This window comes from Rissa tridactyla, chromosome 4 (assembly GCF_028500815.1).
Source record: "Rissa tridactyla isolate bRisTri1 chromosome 4, bRisTri1.patW.cur.20221130, whole genome shotgun sequence".
NCBI classification, from domain to species: domain Eukaryota; kingdom Metazoa; phylum Chordata; class Aves; order Charadriiformes; family Laridae; genus Rissa; species Rissa tridactyla.
Genome location: NC_071469.1, coordinates 29,648,700 through 29,666,476, shown reverse-complemented (window position 1 = coordinate 29,666,476; position 17,777 = coordinate 29,648,700). Strand labels below are relative to the sequence as shown.

General features: G+C 46.4%; 1 protein-coding gene across 1 annotated transcript in view; it reads left to right on the top strand.

Annotated features, from left to right (window-relative positions):
• LIN52 (lin-52 DREAM MuvB core complex component) overlaps nucleotides 1–9,887 on the top strand; it is an 83,583-nt gene extending 73,696 nt beyond the window's left edge. Inside the window, exon 6 of the mRNA XM_054201691.1 lies at nucleotides 9,254–9,887. Coding sequence (XP_054057666.1) covers nucleotides 9,254–9,324 — 71 coding nt within the window. The 3' untranslated portion in view covers nucleotides 9,325–9,887. The remainder of the gene's footprint in view (nucleotides 1–9,253) is intronic.
• The last annotated feature ends 7,890 nt before the right edge of the window (nucleotides 9,888–17,777 follow it).

The following is a 17,777-nucleotide window of genomic DNA, read 5'->3' as shown; positions in this document are numbered from 1 at the left end:
GCCAGGATGCTTGTATCACATCCTTGTATCACCCTTGATGTTCCATGCATCCTTGTCTGTCTGAGGAGCAAGAAGCCTTTCATGCTTTCTTTTGAGATGAGAAATGGACCATGAGAGCATCATGGTCCTTTGGCCAGACGGGCCTTGGACTTAAATTCAGTATGTCTAGGATTAAAGGTGGACACATTCCCAGGCTCCATCTTTCTTCGGGCTGCTATGAGCAGCTCATCGTTGTGTTCCAGCAGCGGTGCCGATTCTCACATCATATTGTCTGCCAAGCCAGGATATTAGCTCTGGTCTTCAAAGCTCTCTCAGAGTCAATTATGTCTGAGTCTGCATTTTCATCACGGCCCACCTGCTCCTTTGGGAAAACACAGTTGACTAAGTCCATGATGAAGTGAGGGAAACTGGAGATGAAACGGAGATAAATGTCAAGGAGGTTTGGCTACCGAATAAGTTTGCAAGGGAAATACACTACTCCAAATTAGATATGTTTAGGACATACAGCAATGCTCCCTTTCTTAAGAAGCTTTTCCACTATAAGAGAAAAGAGGGTTTAATATTATAAGGTAGGATTAAAACAAAACAAAACAAAACAAAAATGCAATAATCCCTTCTTAACAGACTATATTAGCAGTTACCAAAATAATGGTTGAGACCCTAAGGTGTTCAGCAGCCCCCAGTATGCTTAAGGAAGAGAAGGATTGGGAAAGACACACAGCGTACAGAAGATTGCAGGAAAACATGTGAAAAAGTTTGGTGAGGGGGGTGAGGAGGGTTGGGACAGGATGTGGTACATGGTGCCCGTACGAGCCAAGCATGCAGCATGCAAGGGGACAGCAGCATTGTACAGCTCCTGTGTCTGGCACTGGTGGCTACCACCAGTAAGAGGGCAAGTGTGTGAGAGTGAAAACATCTAATCTATTAAATGTTCCCCATGACAGAGCTCCCACAGTCCTACCGGTTACTCTGGGAAATGTCTACAGTCTAATGTCATCCATCCCCTCTCAGTGCTCACCTTCACCCCATGCATAGGTGACCTGTGATCTGCATTTCACTTAGCGACTACCACTCCCCTTCCTCCTCCTACCCAAATCTTTAGTCTTCCTCATCAGATTTTGTACCTTTCTGGTAGCCGAGGGATTACTACCCTCCCTTTAGTTATCACTTAAGCAAGTCAGGCACACGTATGCATGACTCACAGACCAAAACCACAAGCTCCCAGTCATTTTCTTTCTTCTTCTCTAGACTGTTGAGTTTGTCAGCATTTCCTTAAAAAACAAATGTGCAAAACTACACAGAAAATTTGCGTCTTAACATTAGAGCAATCTAGCACTGATGGGCTGTTCCACAATGTCATGTTTTTGAACATGGAGCTGTCTCAGTCCTTTTTAGAGCTTTGTTGTATTGCAGATCTACCTTGTGATCACACCAAACTATTATTTCCAGCTGGTCTCACTGTCCGTCTGTCTGCCTGCCTCTCAGGCATATTTTTGGCTCTGTGATTTTCCCCCTGTGAGAGTTTGCTGAGTTGACTCCCACCTATGTTCTCTTCACTGCAGCACTCTGGTTCTCTCTGCCTGATGGGCACAAATTCTTCCAATTCAGTATCATCTGCAAATGGCATTAATATGCAACTTGGTCTGCTTTCTCCATCATTTATGAAGACTTGAAGACGGGTAGATTTAAACTCTCCTTGCTGGAGAACTTCTGTCCCAGCCTGACAGTTACACTCAGAGACTATTATTTATAGTCATCTGGCTGCATTGTCATTTTCATTGATAACTCCTATCTGAAAATTCACAATAATTTTCCCAGTGGCAATTTCACGTTTTGCTAATTAGAACCTCAAGAATGGACCTGAAAAGGGAATTTTTTAATCAACATCAAACCACAGAGCTGAAAAAGGCCCAGTGTATTTCTGACACCAGGCAAGAAGGTCACTTGAACCGGTTTCATTTCATTTGGGTTGTGTCCTTGGCAATTCAACCTGAATTTATTTTGAGAAACAAATCTTGTGAGTAGTTTGCCCACACATTGAATGCATCTGTGGTCTTCCCTTCCTCTAACCGTTCCATAATGCTAAGACAATTCAGTATGCACAGCAAAATTCCTCCTGTTATGATAGAGTGATGGAAATTAGATTTTTGCCATAGCAATTGAGTCTAGCAATCTTTCCCTCTTTGGAAGATAAATTTATCCATCATGCCTCTTTCTTTAGCACCTAGCTCTGTGGCATCCAAATGTAGCAGAAAAATAATACAACCACAGCCCAGAACAGGAACTTCTTTTTAATCTTCGCTCTTCTTGTAGGGCAGAGGAATATGCATTTGTGCTGTTCCATTACTGCAAAAAGCAGAATAATACCTCATCTCCCTTAGAGTGGGATCCATCTCGCCTGACTTTAGATGCCTACACCTGAGATAGTCATGGGCTACTTTTATAGTCAATATCAACCTTGTCAATGAAGTCAATGGAGATGCAATTCCTCTAGTCCAGTGTGGACAACTATTTCAAGAAAAGATGAACTGTGTCCTAGGCTCTATTGAGCCTACTGACCAGAGTCCTCTGGCTTAGAATGGGAATGTGGCCAATGTAGACTGCCTATGCTGTAGGTGTTCATGCTGGGCCTGGTGACTCCCATTGTCACATTGTGTTCTCTCTCTGTCCATTACTTGACTCCAGTTGTCCATTTGCTCATTCTGATAGTTCCCGTATAGATGTCAGTAAGCAGGAATTTTGGGGAAGTTTTTTCTTACTGCTGCTAACACAATGCTTTAGTCCAGATCCCCTGTGGTGCTTGGCTATTGCCTTTGATCATGGAAGCTCTCTTTGAAGCCTACTGACATAAGTTTGTCCTGATTCACAAATTCAGGGTTTGGGACAAGCAATGAGGGATTAGACCACATCTATCAAAGAGCACAGAGGCATTTTTGAAGAGTAAGGAATAGTAGAGTAAAAGAGGAGTAAAGAATAGTTAAGATTGGGCCTGCACAAGGTACTAGGCTTGGCAGCCAGCTGGTGTTCATCCACCCAACAGCGCTGGTGGCGGGTGGCTAGCTGTTGAGAGATTTTATTTTTGCAAGACAGCAGGCCCCTGGCCACAGGGAAATGACACTCAGTCACTCGTGAAGCCTGGTGTGCCTGTGACTGAGCCAAGCCTACCCTGTCCCTCCACCCTGGCTCAGGGCACCCAGCTTCCCCCGAGCGGACTGAGCTGGAGGCTCACTCTCCTGGAGAGACCGTCATCGCCCAGGGCCTTTCCCCAGGCTGTTTGGCTCCACTTGGGGTGACTGAGATGGGGCAGTTCCCATGCTGCTGCCCCAGCCCCACGGACAGATCGGTGCAGCGCTGGGGCATCGCACTGTAAATCGGGGTGGTGAAAAGATCTGGGCTAGAAACAACCTCTTCCTGGGAGCCAAGGGGCATCTTCAGATGCCGATTTGGCAGTGTCTTCAGCCTGGAGAGAAATGATGTTCGATACAGGTTGGTCCCTTGGGTCAAGTGAGACAGCTCGGGCTTGATGGCCCCTTGTATGCGTGTTAATATCCAGCACACAATACCCAAATATCCTCAGCATCCCCCTTCGCACCTGAGTCCTCCCAGGGAGCAAGGGCAGCTTTTGGAGGCTCCTCATTAGGTCACTGGCCTCGGGAGCCGAAATCTCCCCTCCCCCACCTCTGTACACAACTGTTCCTCATTTACATAAATTATCTCTATTCAATTATCTGTCCAGATGTCCGAATTGTGCCACCAATGATCTGTGAATGAATTAAAAATGGAATATAATTTAATAATAACTGATTAGAAGGAGATTAGTTGTTATATAAAAAGGAAAAACCAAGAGATAGCTAGTTGCCCTTAATCCGAGCCAATCCACAGTAATTATAGAAATACAGTCTCGCTTGCTTGCCTTCCCCATTTCTCTTCTTCTCCCCCCCCTTTTCTCTCTTTCTCCTTTTCCCTTTTCTCTCTGTCCTTTCTTTCCTCTTTCTCTTCTTTCTTTCTTGTTTCTTGGTCTCCTTCCCTCCTGTGCCCTCTCCACTTTCTCCTCCTGATTATACGTACCTACGTCAACAGAGTCAAAGCCCCCCCCCCGGCTGCTGATGCACCCGAGTAGCTGGGGATGTTCTGGCAGGTCCAACCAGCAAGAGCTTTCGGCTGCATTAATGTCGTGTCTTTCAAGCCATGTTAATGATGGTGTCTTTATACTCTCACTTTTCTGCTAAAGGTTTCTGGAATTGCTGTCTTTTCCCTGGGTTCCTAAGCCTGGCTCCTTTCAGGTTTCCCTCTCCGTGTCTTTCAGAGTCATGCAGAGCAATTTCTACGTTGTGCTGGATGTAATAAAATCATAAGCAGTGCAGAGGCTCTGGCTCCTCCTCTTGCACCAGGAAGAACCAGCAGCAAGTCCCTGAGCCCCCACGGTGTCTCTCCCTGGAGAAGCGTGCCCAGACTTTTCCAAGAAACTTGTCATGGCTTTATTTTTTTCAGTGATATTTTCTCCTCTCCCAAGCATACAGCCGCAATACCCCAGAGCCAGGCTGAAAGAGAGAGTGCAGCACTTGTCTAGGTATTGGAGGCAGAAAAAATTGGGGAGAAAAATACAGCACCCTGCTGCCTGAATGCTCCGTGGGGGTCCCCCACCTTGTCTCCTTCCCTCCCTCCCTCCCTCCCTCCTAGCTGTCACCCACCTATGTCAGCTGGGACTCCCGGTGCGAGCCTCTGTCACTCGCTGTGATTTGCAGTGGCATGAAGCTGAATAACTAAAAACTAGGATTAGTTTATTTTTACTCCTCTTGTAAATTAGAACATGGGGAAAAAAAAAATCATTTGCTGATGTTCATGGCTGAGCTGGAGTGGACTGTTTAATTCAGGTAATTTCACAACACGATTTGGAAACTATCAGTTAACAACAGAAGTCAAATTTATCCACTGGTTCAACAAGGAGCTTGTCAGATGTGGGCAGTGATGAGCAGGGATATGGCTTAGAGAAACATTCTTTTGCAACAAAAGTGAAGCTGAAAACCCAAATATATTCACTGTCATACACTCGTCTACCTGTACTAAGGTACCAGGTATTTAAAACCTTCAGTGTCTTGGCTTGCTGTGTGAATGCTGGCTTCCCTGACATTCTGAATTAAAAGCTCTGCTCCACCTTCAAACATCATCCTTAAGAGCACTGCTCACAGCAGCAGGTCCACCTTTCCCGCTTCTAAGCACTAAGCCATCTGCAGTCCATACCCCTTCCCCCCAAACTAGTCCATAAACGGCTGCTCCATCTCTCAGGGACAACTGCGGTGTTTGGAAAGTCAACTGGACCAGCTCCCGTGTTCCTCCAGCATCAGTTTATATCTGTGTTCCCACGCTGCGCCTGTGCTGAGATCTATCCTGTGTCATTGACATCGGTGATATCAGATCAGGCTCAGCACTCGCACGGGGACCTTGGCTTTGCTGCGGAGAGGTCGGAGTTAAGAGGGAGGGGAGAAGGACCAAGCATGGCTCAGGCTCCAAAAGTTTCAGGAGCAGCAGTGTTGTGCATGGAAATATCCGCATATAATATTATTCACAAACATCTACTTGAAGTATCTAATCTGGACTTTTATGCTGTGTTCATTGCCATGGCATCTGAACATCCTATGAATGTAATTCAGTACAAATAATTTGATAAAAATAACACTTTGTGTGTTGGTGCTTTTTTTTTTTTTATCTTCAAGCCGCTTAGTCAAAGAAAACTTTAAGGAGGAGTTTGTTTTAGTGGCATGGTGATCAGTTCTCTGCCTATTTAATTATTACAGACTTCCCTGGCTTAGGCAAAGACCGTACTGCCAGCTTTACAGGAGCGTTTTGAGGTATCCAGCCTGGCTCTGTGCAGCTGGAGAGCATCACCCCGCTTGGCCCTAGCGCGGAGGAGCAGGGATCAGAGAGATCGGCCGTCTAAAGCCCAGAGAGAAAACTTAACATATGATTTAATGGGCCGCGGACCATTTTGCTGAGGTCACGGATGACACTGTGATGGCAGCCGGTGGTTATTTTTGCCTTTAACGCACCTTTTATTTCTTTAAAATAGAAGGGTATGTCTAGACATAAAGGAATTTAATGCTAGAATTTAGTTTGTGTTGCAGCTGCACCAACAACCAGCAAATGTTTCACAAAGTAAGTTCCGAGAATGTTAGCATCAAAAAAACCGCAACCCTTTAAAGAGTCATAGAAATTAATTACTACAAAATGTGTAAAGTTTTGATTACCCTGCCATTCACCCCCTTTCATTAGCACAAACTTAAATGTGAAGATTTACTTTGTCATCCCAGTTACATGCAGTCTGGGTCAATTATTTTGTTTTTCCTGCGGAAAGCCCGCCCTTGCTCTTCAAAAATATTTACGAAGGTTTATTCTAGTGAGGTTTGGTCTGTGTAAGTGCTGGAAGCACAAGGGCCATATTCGTTCCCTGTTTAGTCGGTAACTCCAGGATGGACTGGCAGTTCTAAAGGAAGCTGGCTAAAACCTTGTTAAGGTAACACGTCTCCTTTACAGGTCACTGCAAGCAAAATAATTCATTAATTATAATTTCTATGTTGTTGCCATATTTTACGATGCTACCTGGCATCCCGCTGTATTTGTGGTTTTCACAAAGACCTCTAAGACTCAAGAGATTACAAGAAAATTTCAGCTTCTATTAAAAAGTGCCTCCACCACCACTGCTGCAAAAGGCTTGACAACACCAACCGGAGCCATTCTAATGCTCAAAAAAAGAAGCTTAATACATTATTTAAAGCCTTCCATAATTTTCAACCTAATATATTTATTTTTTATGGACTTAATTCAAAAACTTTGGTCTCTCGGGCTTTTGCACTGAGCATTTTTATATTTTGATAATTAAAATGTTATCGCTCTGTGGCTAGAAGACGTGTTCAGCAGACTTTGAAGGATATTATTTACATATGATTTGGCTTTGATAGTCTTACCTTTTTGAGTAATATTTTACTCACAAGTAGTTTCATCGGCTTCTGTGAGTATTATTCAATATGATAATATGAGGAGAGGTAGCAAATCTGCCCCTTAGGTTAATGCAAGACAAGCCATAGTTACTGAAGGTATATTAATGCTTTATGTTTTGAAAAAAGTGGTTTGTTCTGTTTTATAAATCCATCTCTGAAGCCCACATGAAAGCATTATACACCTTGGTATTTCTGTTGCAGAGATTCAAAGTTAAAGGGATTACTGAAATGTTTCTATACCGTTCATTTTCCCAGGTTTACATTTATGTTAGGGGATGTGTGAACTGGAAGCATAATCACTCCCTTAACATACGTTACCTTTTCGTTATCTTTTTTTTTATTTTTTCATTGTTTCCATCGGGGTTTTGGTATCTGCTTTTCTAATGGTTATTAACCTCTGGAGGAACCTCAGTTTGAAGCTGGTTTTGTTGATGGTTGTTATGGAGGTTTTTGGGGAAAGAATGTTCATTTACAACAAATCTAAGAACATGTTGCAATGCCCCGAGGGATGTTTAGCTTTGTTGTGCAGTGTAGGTTTTGTTAGGAGTCTGAAGACGAAGGGCAGTGCCACGGCATGAGCAGAGGGACCAGGAGCACTGCAGTCCAGTCCTACCCTAACTTCCTCAGAAGACAGTGGCTTTTAGCACACCAAAGCCAGGACTTTTCCAGGCCAACCCATGTGCAGGACCTTCTCTAGCTAATACTTCTGTGCGCCATTCGGGAGAAGCAGTGGCACCACCCTGCACCATTGGCTTCACTCAGCCTCAGCCCTGAGGAGCAAGCACCACTTTCCTTCCTCCTAGGGCCTCGGAACACCCTAGATCAGTTCAAAGCACTTCCTTCTCCCTTTAACCCATTCCTGTCTACCAAACATGCCTGGCTCATTCCCCTGGGCTCCACCTCTGCCTCGCAAACCAAACCTCTGGTAGGTGGCTGTGAGCCAGCTTTGCCCGTGCTCCACCACACCAGAGCAGCAGCTCTGACAGAGGCTTCCCCCATCCCAGACTGTCAAAATGATCTTTTGAGTCTTCTAGGCTGGGTTGTAAAAAGCCTGGGGAGTGAGACTGTGGCATTTTCAGAAATCCATGCTGACCTGAAGGTGGACTGCTCAGCTCCAGGATGACGGATGAAGGCAGAGATGCGTTGCTAAATAGAGGCTATTTTCCAACAGAACAGGACATGTTTTCCAACAAAATGGGATGCATATTGGAAGATATTATGCAAGGATGTAAGATGAGAAGGAGGCCTGGGAGCATTCATAAACCATGGACCTATCCCAAGCAACCCAAATTTGGGGTAGCCATGAGATATCCCAGCTGCTAATACAGAGTCTACGTAGACAAAAGGACTCCGGGCTCGGGCAAACTGGGCTTGTTTAGCCATCTCAGTCCCTTGGGTCACCAAGGGGGAAGCAGAGGGCTGATGGGACTTCAGTGATTCAAACCAAAGTGGTGTAAATGGCATCTGCTGCTAGATGCCTGGGCAGCTGGAGCACAACCTTCCTCCCTGCCATAGGAGCAAGGCTACCATGGGGCCACAGTGAGACTCCATGCAGCCTTGGGTTGGGAATATCACCTGTTTACACCCTCCTGGGCTCGCCCGGATGAGGGATCTTTTGACTCCATCCCTCCACCTTGATTCCCCATGACCGCGTTCTCCGTTGGGGACCGCGTTCTCTGTTGGGGGAGGCTGGGAGTTGGTGACAGTTGATGCTGAAGACTTGGCACCTCCACTGTAGATGTTTGGGGCAATTTGTTTGGATTAGCTCTTCTCTGGTGCCATGAACTGAGCACCCGTTTGCAGCTGGAGGGTGCTGGGAGGAGGAGGGGGGGGCTCGTACCACATCATCTTCCATTCTGTTTCATCTGCAAGCACACCAGGTTGCATCTCCTGAGGCCCCTGTGCAACGCAAAGTGCAGCGATGGAGGTGATCAGGATCTTTGCATCCGGAGTACGCTCTGGACCCAAAAGCCATGTTCAATGTAGACAGACTCATTAGTTGCCGAGTCCAACCTCTGCCAAGGCCGTAAGCTTTGTGCTGGAGCACATATTTTAGAAGGTCTAAGCAGAAATGACCATTCCTTGGGTAAACAGTTTTAACACTGGACACTGGAACAGTAGAGGTGGCTGTAAATCAGGTTTTCTCATACTGTGGGAAATTCCAGCATTTTAAAGTATTTTCTTTCCATGGAAAATTAACGTTGTAATTTTAAAATGCTGTTTCTTTCTTTTTTTTTTTTTTTCTGATACTCTTACAGGTCATCAGCAGCCGCTGACAGCGAGCACTGTCTGCAGCGTACACACACCTATTGCTGGCAGCACACCATGACTGACAACAGAGATAGTGATTCCTATTTTATATTTTAAAAATCATTAAGGTCATCAGAGACTTCATGGCACATGAAATATTTCACACTTTTGGCAGCAAGAAGATTCTCTGCTGTGTTATAATGAAAGGCTTTTCCATCAATTTAGTATTCACCCAGTACTATGTAGCGAACGTACTTAGTTTGAAAATTAAAATGAAAATAGATTTCAACGATTTTTCATGATATAATGTGATAATAGTACAATAATATAAAATGAAAATGCATAAATTAACATGAGAAAATACATTTCGGAACGATTTTGTAAAACAAACTCTTTCAAAATATATTGCTGTAGGAAATTCTGTAAGCAACTATTTTTCTGTCAAAACCCCAAACATTTCCATCAAAACAGCTTTTTTCCACCAAGAAGCTCCTTTAAAAATGTCTCTCGCCTACTCTACTAATTATCCGCACTGTGAAAAATCCAGGCCTTATATTAATACTTATATTTAATTAAATTAATTAATTTAATTATGAATTAGTTAGCTTGACCTTCCGGTGCTGAATCCTGTTATGCCTTTGTTTAATAAATTAAAGAACCTTCCACCCTCCGAAAGCGTCTCTCCTAACTACTTACAGAGGGTGACCAAGCCACCTCCTAATTTTCTCCCTAACAAGCTGAATAGATTGAGCTTCTTAATTCTCACTGTATGACAGGTTTTCCAGCTCATGGGTTGTTCCTGAAGCTCTTGTCTGAGTAGTTTCCAGTTCTTCAGTGTTATTTTTGGAAATGCAGACACCAGAAGCAGACACAATATGAATCTGTTATGGTCTTGAGATGCCAAGACCATCCTCATCCTGCTAGGTAATATTTTCTTGCCGAAACATCCAAAAATTGCTTAGCTCCGATAGAGCGGATTACACCAAAAATCCACGTTTAGTGTTTATTATCTGTCACATCTCCTCCGTCCTCCTCAACGCCACTGCTTCCCATGACAGCATCCTGCGACCTTCATTTTCTGTTCCGAGATATATGATCTTGCATTTGGCTATATTAAAATCACATATTGTTCAAATGAGGAGAGCCTGCCAAGTGATCCAGATTGCTTGGTATAACTGACCTGCTCCCATCATTATTTATCACCCCACCAATTTTTATGTCAAGGAGAAATCATTACCAGCATTGATTTCGTATTTTCTTCCAAGTCGCTACAACGATGTTACACAGTATGGACTGAGAACCCGATCCCCGGGCGACCCGTCTTCAAAACTTCTCTGCCGGTGGATGATTCCCTGCTGAATTTTTCCGAACCACTAATTAGTCGGCTTTTAATTCGTTTAACATGTGTAATTCCGATTTCACCTCAAGCTAATTTTTATTAGCGAGAAGGTCACGGGGTGCCAAGCAAAGCGCTTGCCCGACACCTAAACGCGCCGTTGACAACACCTGCCTCCAACACCGCTTTATTTCTCCCTCTCCTGGAAAACACGCTGCGCTCCCTTGACAGCGCTCCCCTTTGGGCACGCATCCCTCGGGATTATTGGGATTGTGGATTGGGGCACCGTGCGAAGCGGCACCGCAGCAGCCGGGACCTGCTCCGGCTCCACCGGGGCTCGCCCCGGGGGGAAGGCGCTCGCCCCGGGGGCTGCCCCCCGCGGGAAGGCGCTCGCCCCGGGGGGAAGGCGCTCGCCCGGGGACGCGGGCGAAGGCGCGGACGCCCGTCCCTGCGGGGGCTGCTGTCGGCGGCACCCTTCCCGGGGGGAACCGGGGGTCCCCGCGCCTGGGATCCCTCCTGGGCCGACGCCGGAGCTGCCGCCTGTAATTAGCGGCATTAGCGGAAGGAAAAGTTGCCCGCTCTGATCTCCCGTCCAGAGGCCACAAGGTCCCCGGGTGCCTCCATCCCTCCATCCCTTCCCTTTCCTCACTGCTCTGTCGCACGCCGGGGCGGCCGCCCCCTTCCTTCTCCCCTTCCTTCTCTTCTCCCCTTCCCTCCCCTCCCCGCCAGCCGGGGAGGGGGAGGAGGGGGCTTGGGGGGGAGGCTCCCGCTTGTATTTACCAGCAAATGATTAATTGTTGCTCGGCGCTGGCTGCTAATGCTGCTAATCCGGGCGGCTGCGTGTTCGGCCGCTCGCCCGGTGCCAGGCCCCGCGGGCGGAGGGGGCGCAGCGGCGGGCCGGGGGCTGCGGGGCTGGGGGGCCGGGCTGCGGCCCCCGGCTGTAATTACTCCCCAGACAAATCTCTGCAAACAGAGGAGCGGGGGGGAAATCTCTGCCCATATTGCAAGGGGCTGCGGCCCCCACCCGCGGGATAATTTTGAGACTCAAATCCCAGCAAAGACCTGCTACAAATTGCTGCAAATTAAGCTGATTTTGCCCCGAATGAGGGATTTTCTGCTGCAGATCAGCCCTTCCCGGAGCTGATGAGGTGGGGATTAGAGAAGGGACTGAAATCAAAGGGACAGGATGGTGCGGGAGGGGGGAGCCCGAGAGGGGAGCCCAGCAGTGAAAGTCCTGGAGCATTAACACTTATTGATTTCTACTTTGCTGACATTTTATTCTATTACCAAGTTTCCGATTAGCCTAAACTGGGATCCATGACAGCCAAGGCAGAGTGTGGAGCCCCGGCGGGCGAGGGGCACCTGCTTTTTGGGTCTGCAGCCACCCAGCCCCGCAAGCATCAGCTCTGAGCAAATGCCACCTTCCAGGGGCTGCCCGGCTCCTGGCGCTGGAAGGGCTGCGAGGTGAGCTGGGCTTGTGGCCCTGGGGGCACTGCGAGCTTCTTTTGCTTACCAGAGATGCCGGGGATCTGGGGGGGAGGAAGGGAGCTCGTTCCAAATTCTATCTCCTTATAAACCCCCAAATCTTTAAACGTTTGATGTGATGGGGACAACCACTTCACCCCCGTTTCAACATCAGTCTGTCCGTCCATCTCTCCATCCCTTCCTCTCTCCCTCCCCCCTCCCTCTGGATCCTCATTTCCATCTGTTTAAACAGCAACAGCAATGCATGTTGCAGGTATTTCAAATTGCACCATTAAAGATTTTATGTTGTGGATGTTAAAATTAAAAAGATATATGTGCAAATAGTCACTACGAATTTAATCAACTTGATTTAATACTAATAGGAAACAGCAAATGGAATTTATGACTCAAAAAGAAGTGAATTTTTTTAAATAAATACAAGTACTTTGTGCAAAACAGAAAAAAAAATCCCAATCTGAAGAGTTTATTAGAGTCTAATCCCCCAACAACAACCAAACCCAGGGCTGCCCACCCAATAATCCTGGCTGCCATTAAAATATTAAAGATAAATCTAATCGTCTCTTTATCCAAAATAAGCGACTTTTATGTGGAGAGAAAATGTCTAACCCTTTGGGAAGAGAATTACTCCTAATGCATCAAATGGAATTCAGTCAGGATGGCAAAACTAGGTTTAAAAGCAAATGAGATGGTAATAGAGATAAAGGCCAGTATAACAAATTAAAAACACTCATTTACACGAATTAAAATCCCTCCTAAAAGGGTTCTGAGTAAGGAGGCCACTGGACGGTCTTGGCCCTTCTTGGTACACAGGGTTTTACGCAGCCTCTCTGGACACAGGGGAAGGCAGGATGCGGCACTGAGTAGCTGCGGGGAAGAAGTTTTGCTCCTGATCCCACTTCCCAGAGGCAGTTTTTACCCACATTTTAGCACAGCCCTGCACTGCAGCTCCGAACCCAGGTGCATCTGAGATTATACCAACCCTCGTCTTCCAAATAGTTGCCTCTGGCCCCAACATCCCACCCCAGCTGATGCCACGGGCCTGGGATGTCTCTGTTCCACCCACAATCTTGAGTTCGGATGTGGGATTCCCCCGTGTTCCAGGGCTTGTAATATGTTGTGGCAGCTCCCAGTGTAACCCCACACTCATTCCGGGCATGGCAGGGTGCTCAGCTTGGGAGCTGAGCGATGTCCATCTATGGGAGCACCTTGTTGAGGAGAAGGATTCCTAAGGAGCTCACCCAGCTGTCCTCCCTGGGTGAAGTCACCTCTGGCAGCTGGAAATCCAGCTTGCTGCACCCTGCAAGGAGGAGATGGACTCAGGGTGGTTACACTGAGCACAGAAACCCCGAGCAAAGGTCTGGGAGCTGTGAGTTTCTTCTCTTTTCCTGCTACCTGAGCAGCTCCAAAGGAGTGGGACAAGGCAGAGAGGAAACCTGTCACCACTGCTGCTGGGGCATGTTGCCCTCCCAAGCCCCCCGCCTGGACAGACCCAATGTCCTGGCCACAGTGTCCCTGCCCACAGCTTCACACCCCACACGTGGGAAAGCAGCTCCCAGACATGACCTGTGCTCGGGCCCCGCAGGAGGGGGCAGGACCCCATGGCAGAACCATGGGTGTGGGCAAGGGCAGCGCTGCAGCTGCTGGTGGGTGCTGCGGTGGGGGCTGCTGCGACCCCCTGCCTCCTCCCATATGGTCCCCATAGGCACCGGGTGCAGTGAGGAAGGTTGCAGCTGGTCCCACCACCGTGTTAGATCATTTTGAGATTGTCTGTGTGCCCCAGCTTTGGAAACCCCACCCTCTTTGCGGGTGCACTGGAGGAAAAAATCCCACCAGGGTTACTTCTTCCCAACGCTACAGCCACCCGTTAAATCCAGCCCATGGCACACTCCCAGGCAAGGTGCTGTTTGCAATGGGCTACAGCCAAGCACATTTGCCAAAGCTGGGAAGATGCTGAGATCCCTCACAACCACCTTCATGAAAGACATCTGGTAAATCCATAAGAACAAGCCTTTACCCGCTCAGACTTCTTCTTCCAGTATGAAACACAAACTTGGTTCCAAAGTGAGAAGGTGAAGGAGAGTGAAATTTGAACCATCCCCATTAGCAATGTGTGACATGAATAAGAGCAGTTCTCTACAGTGCTGGAGCTTCAGGCTGCTTAGATTTCCCAGCATCATTTTATATTCACTTTTTAATTTTAATATTTTTGATGCAATTTTATAGGTAAGATAATTTTTTCTTGAGTTAATGCTTAGGGTCTGTAAAACCAGATTGTTTCCTCCGGGAAAAAAAAGCCCCACGTTTTCCCAAATTTGATTGTTAGACTTCACCCTTGGTAGAAGGCTTCTGTCTTCTAAGTGGCAGTGGAATAAGCAATTTTCTTGGCATCTTGACTTCTTACTCATGGAAACATAGCAATTACAGCTCATAAGGACCTCAGCAGGCCCTCTAGTCCCTCCCCCAGCTGTAAAAGGGGTCCACTATACACAAACCATTCATTTGAGATGTTTGTGTAACCTGTCCTTAAACCTACCCAATGAATTTTCTTCAAGATAGGCATCCTACCCCAATACCTGTCCTATAGAGGACAGGCATCCTTTCCTTGCTGTTAGAGATTTTCTCCTACCATCTTGCTACAAACTAAGCCACCTCCCGTAACGGTCCACGGTATCTACTCCCTCAGTAGATTTAGTGGACAATTTTAGAAGCTCACCACTGCTACATTTTTTTAAATTCATTTGAAGACTTGATGGTATCTCACTTCAGTCATCTTCTCTCTAGACCAAAGAAATCTATGTTTTCTGGACGTCTCATTATTTTTCTCTGGTCCCTCACCAATTAATCCAGATCTGTCCTGAAGCTCAGTAGCCAGAACACGTAGAGCAGGCTGCAACCCAGGCCATGGACTGGCTAGAAAGTTGCTTTAGATACTTGCCTTTTTATCTTTTATACTGTCCCGAATATGGACACTCACCTATGGGCAGAAGCTGTGAATAGTAATATTTTCCTATATATTTATTTTCCTTAAAGGATCCATGCCCTGGAACAAAACTAGGTCTCCCTGGATTTCCCTTCAGCCCCCCTACATGCTTTTCTTTAAGCAAGGCAGACTAGTTTGTCACCTGATGCTGGAAAGGACATCAAAGTGATTCCCAAATTTCCTCTTTCTCACAGACCAAGAAAAGGGAACACATAATATAGTTAAAGGACAGTGTACCAGAGAAAATCCTTTGGCACAGTGTAGTATTTACCTGTGGTACTTATATGCCGAAACATTATTGAGACCTGAGCAGAACATCCTCACCCCAAAATTAGTATTAGAATTAAATGGCTAATGAGGTGGCCAACAGTCACAGTGAATCAAGCGAATCTTTATATGCATTAATGGCAGCTTCGTTTGGGATGTCCAGGTCAAGCATCATTACTTTCCTACGCCACATTTTAGCTGGCTTTAAAATTATCACTGCTGAAGATATTTTAGTCCACCTGCTTGTACCCTGGTACAGCCTAATGAATCAACACCAGAAACATTTGAAACAGATTGAACAAAAATGAGCTTGGTTGCTCCAGAACAGTGAAAAGCATGTCTAAACTATGGGTCTAGCTTGGTATAAAATCACTTTTAGTAAGCTGCTTTTAAAAGGAGATAGAAACATTTATTATGTTGCCCAGAGAGGTGGTGGAGGCCCCATCCCTGGAGACATTCAAGGCCAGGCTTGATGAGGCTCTGAGCAACCTGATCTAGTTAAAGGTGTCCCTGCTGACTGCAGGGGGGTTGAACTAGATGGCCTTTAAAGGTCCCTTCCAACACAACACACTCTATGATTCTATGATTCCTTGCATATTATTCTCTTCTCTTTTAGGGGATGGGGAAGAGTGGCAAGGAACCTCCACTGGTTGCCCCATCCGGCACTGCCTGCTATCAGAGAGAGGAGGGGGGACCAGGTGTGAAGGGGCACTGACATGCAGTACCCACTCCAGAGTGGTCCAAAGGGTTAAAATTTTCCCCTCTGATTTACAGGTAACCAGGAGTAGTCGGTATATTCAGCTAACAGAAAGCCTTGGTGTCCAGCCCTTACCCCTTCAGCAGCCCCACAGAAAAGACATTGTCTAACCCCTTGTCCTGAGCAGGGCAGAGCTGCCCAGTGTCTCAAGCTGAAAGATGCCAGAGGAAACGTGCCATGAGTTGCTCTGTCCTTGCCACAGAAAAACTGCAGGACAGAAGAACAGCCTCTAGCAGCTGGATGCTCTACGTGGCATGACTGGAGGCGCTCAGCCACAGGAGAGAGTCGACAGGAGAAATATGGATGCGTCTGTGTTGGGAGAGAAGATGAGGTATAATGGAAAAGACCAAAATGCCAGAAGTGCTACGCAAAGTGAACTCCTATCTCCATTAAGTGACAGTGACCAAGGTCCTGCGGACTTCAGGAGGGCGAGGATTTTACCCAGGGGTTAAGAAGTGCAGCTCGAAACTACCAGGAAAATTCAGAGCAGAGCGCAAGGGAGAGGTGTGCTCAGGGCTGCAGTCACTCAGCCAGCAGCTGCCAGCTGAGAGCGTTTAGCAACGGGCATGACAAGTGCCATAATCTCCTTGTCATCGTGTGCTGTGTATCTCCAGTGATTATTTAGAAATCAATACACTGACATGTAAAGAAAAAGATATGTTCAACGGGACACTGGAATAGACATCAGAAGCTTCTTATACGTGAAGGCTTTTTTTTTCAGAAAGAACGTACCTAACAGACAACAGGAGCTCCATGGAGTCCAAGATTTTAGAGCCTGAAGGGAGGAGCATTACAACCTTCTAGCCTGAAGTTCAACAGAGTGCAGAGGAGGGCAACGAAGCTGGTGAAGGGCCTGGAGAATAAATCTTATGAGGAGCGATTGAAGGAGCTGGGACTGTTTAGTTTGAGGAAGAGGAGGCTGAGGGAAGACCTCATCACTCTCTACAACTACTTGAAAGGACATTGTAGAGAGGTTGGTCCTGGTCTGTTCTCACAGGTAATTAGTGATAGAACAAGAGGGAATGGGTTCAAGCTGCAGCAGGGTAGGTTTAGGCTGGACATTAGGAAAAAATTCTTCACAGAAAGAGTGGTTAGACAGTGGAATAGGCTGCCCTGGGAGGTGGTGGAGTCACCATCCCTGGATGTGTTTAAGACTTGTTTAGATGTGGTGTTAAGGGATATGGTGTAAGGGAGAACTTTGTAGAGTGGAGTTGATGGTTGGACTTGATGGTCCCAAGGGTCTTTTCCAACCTAAATGATTCTATGATTCTATGATTCTATAAAGTAAGCTACAAAATTTCACCAAATAATTTCTGCATCAGGCCAATAGCTTCTGGATGAGTTATAGATCATCTCTTGAAAAGACTTTCAACCTTGATTTGAAGACTGTGTGACAGAGAGAATCCACAGCCTCTGTGGGTAGGTAGCTCTCATCACTCCTTGTGTCTCAGCAGTTTTTATAAATACAGCAAGTGTTCGTTCTTGTCATATTAGCTTTATCATGTCCTATATCCACCTAGAGTGCAACATATGGCGGAAGGATAATGTGAAAATGCCCGATGCCTGCGACTTTGGTAGATCGCCAGTGCTCCCCAAAGTGAAAGAACACAGCTAAAATAAAAATGTACTGGAAGGGACTTTTTTTCCAGGTATTTTTCCCCATATAGTATTTGAAAGGAGATAAGCAGGACATGGACGGGAGCTGCA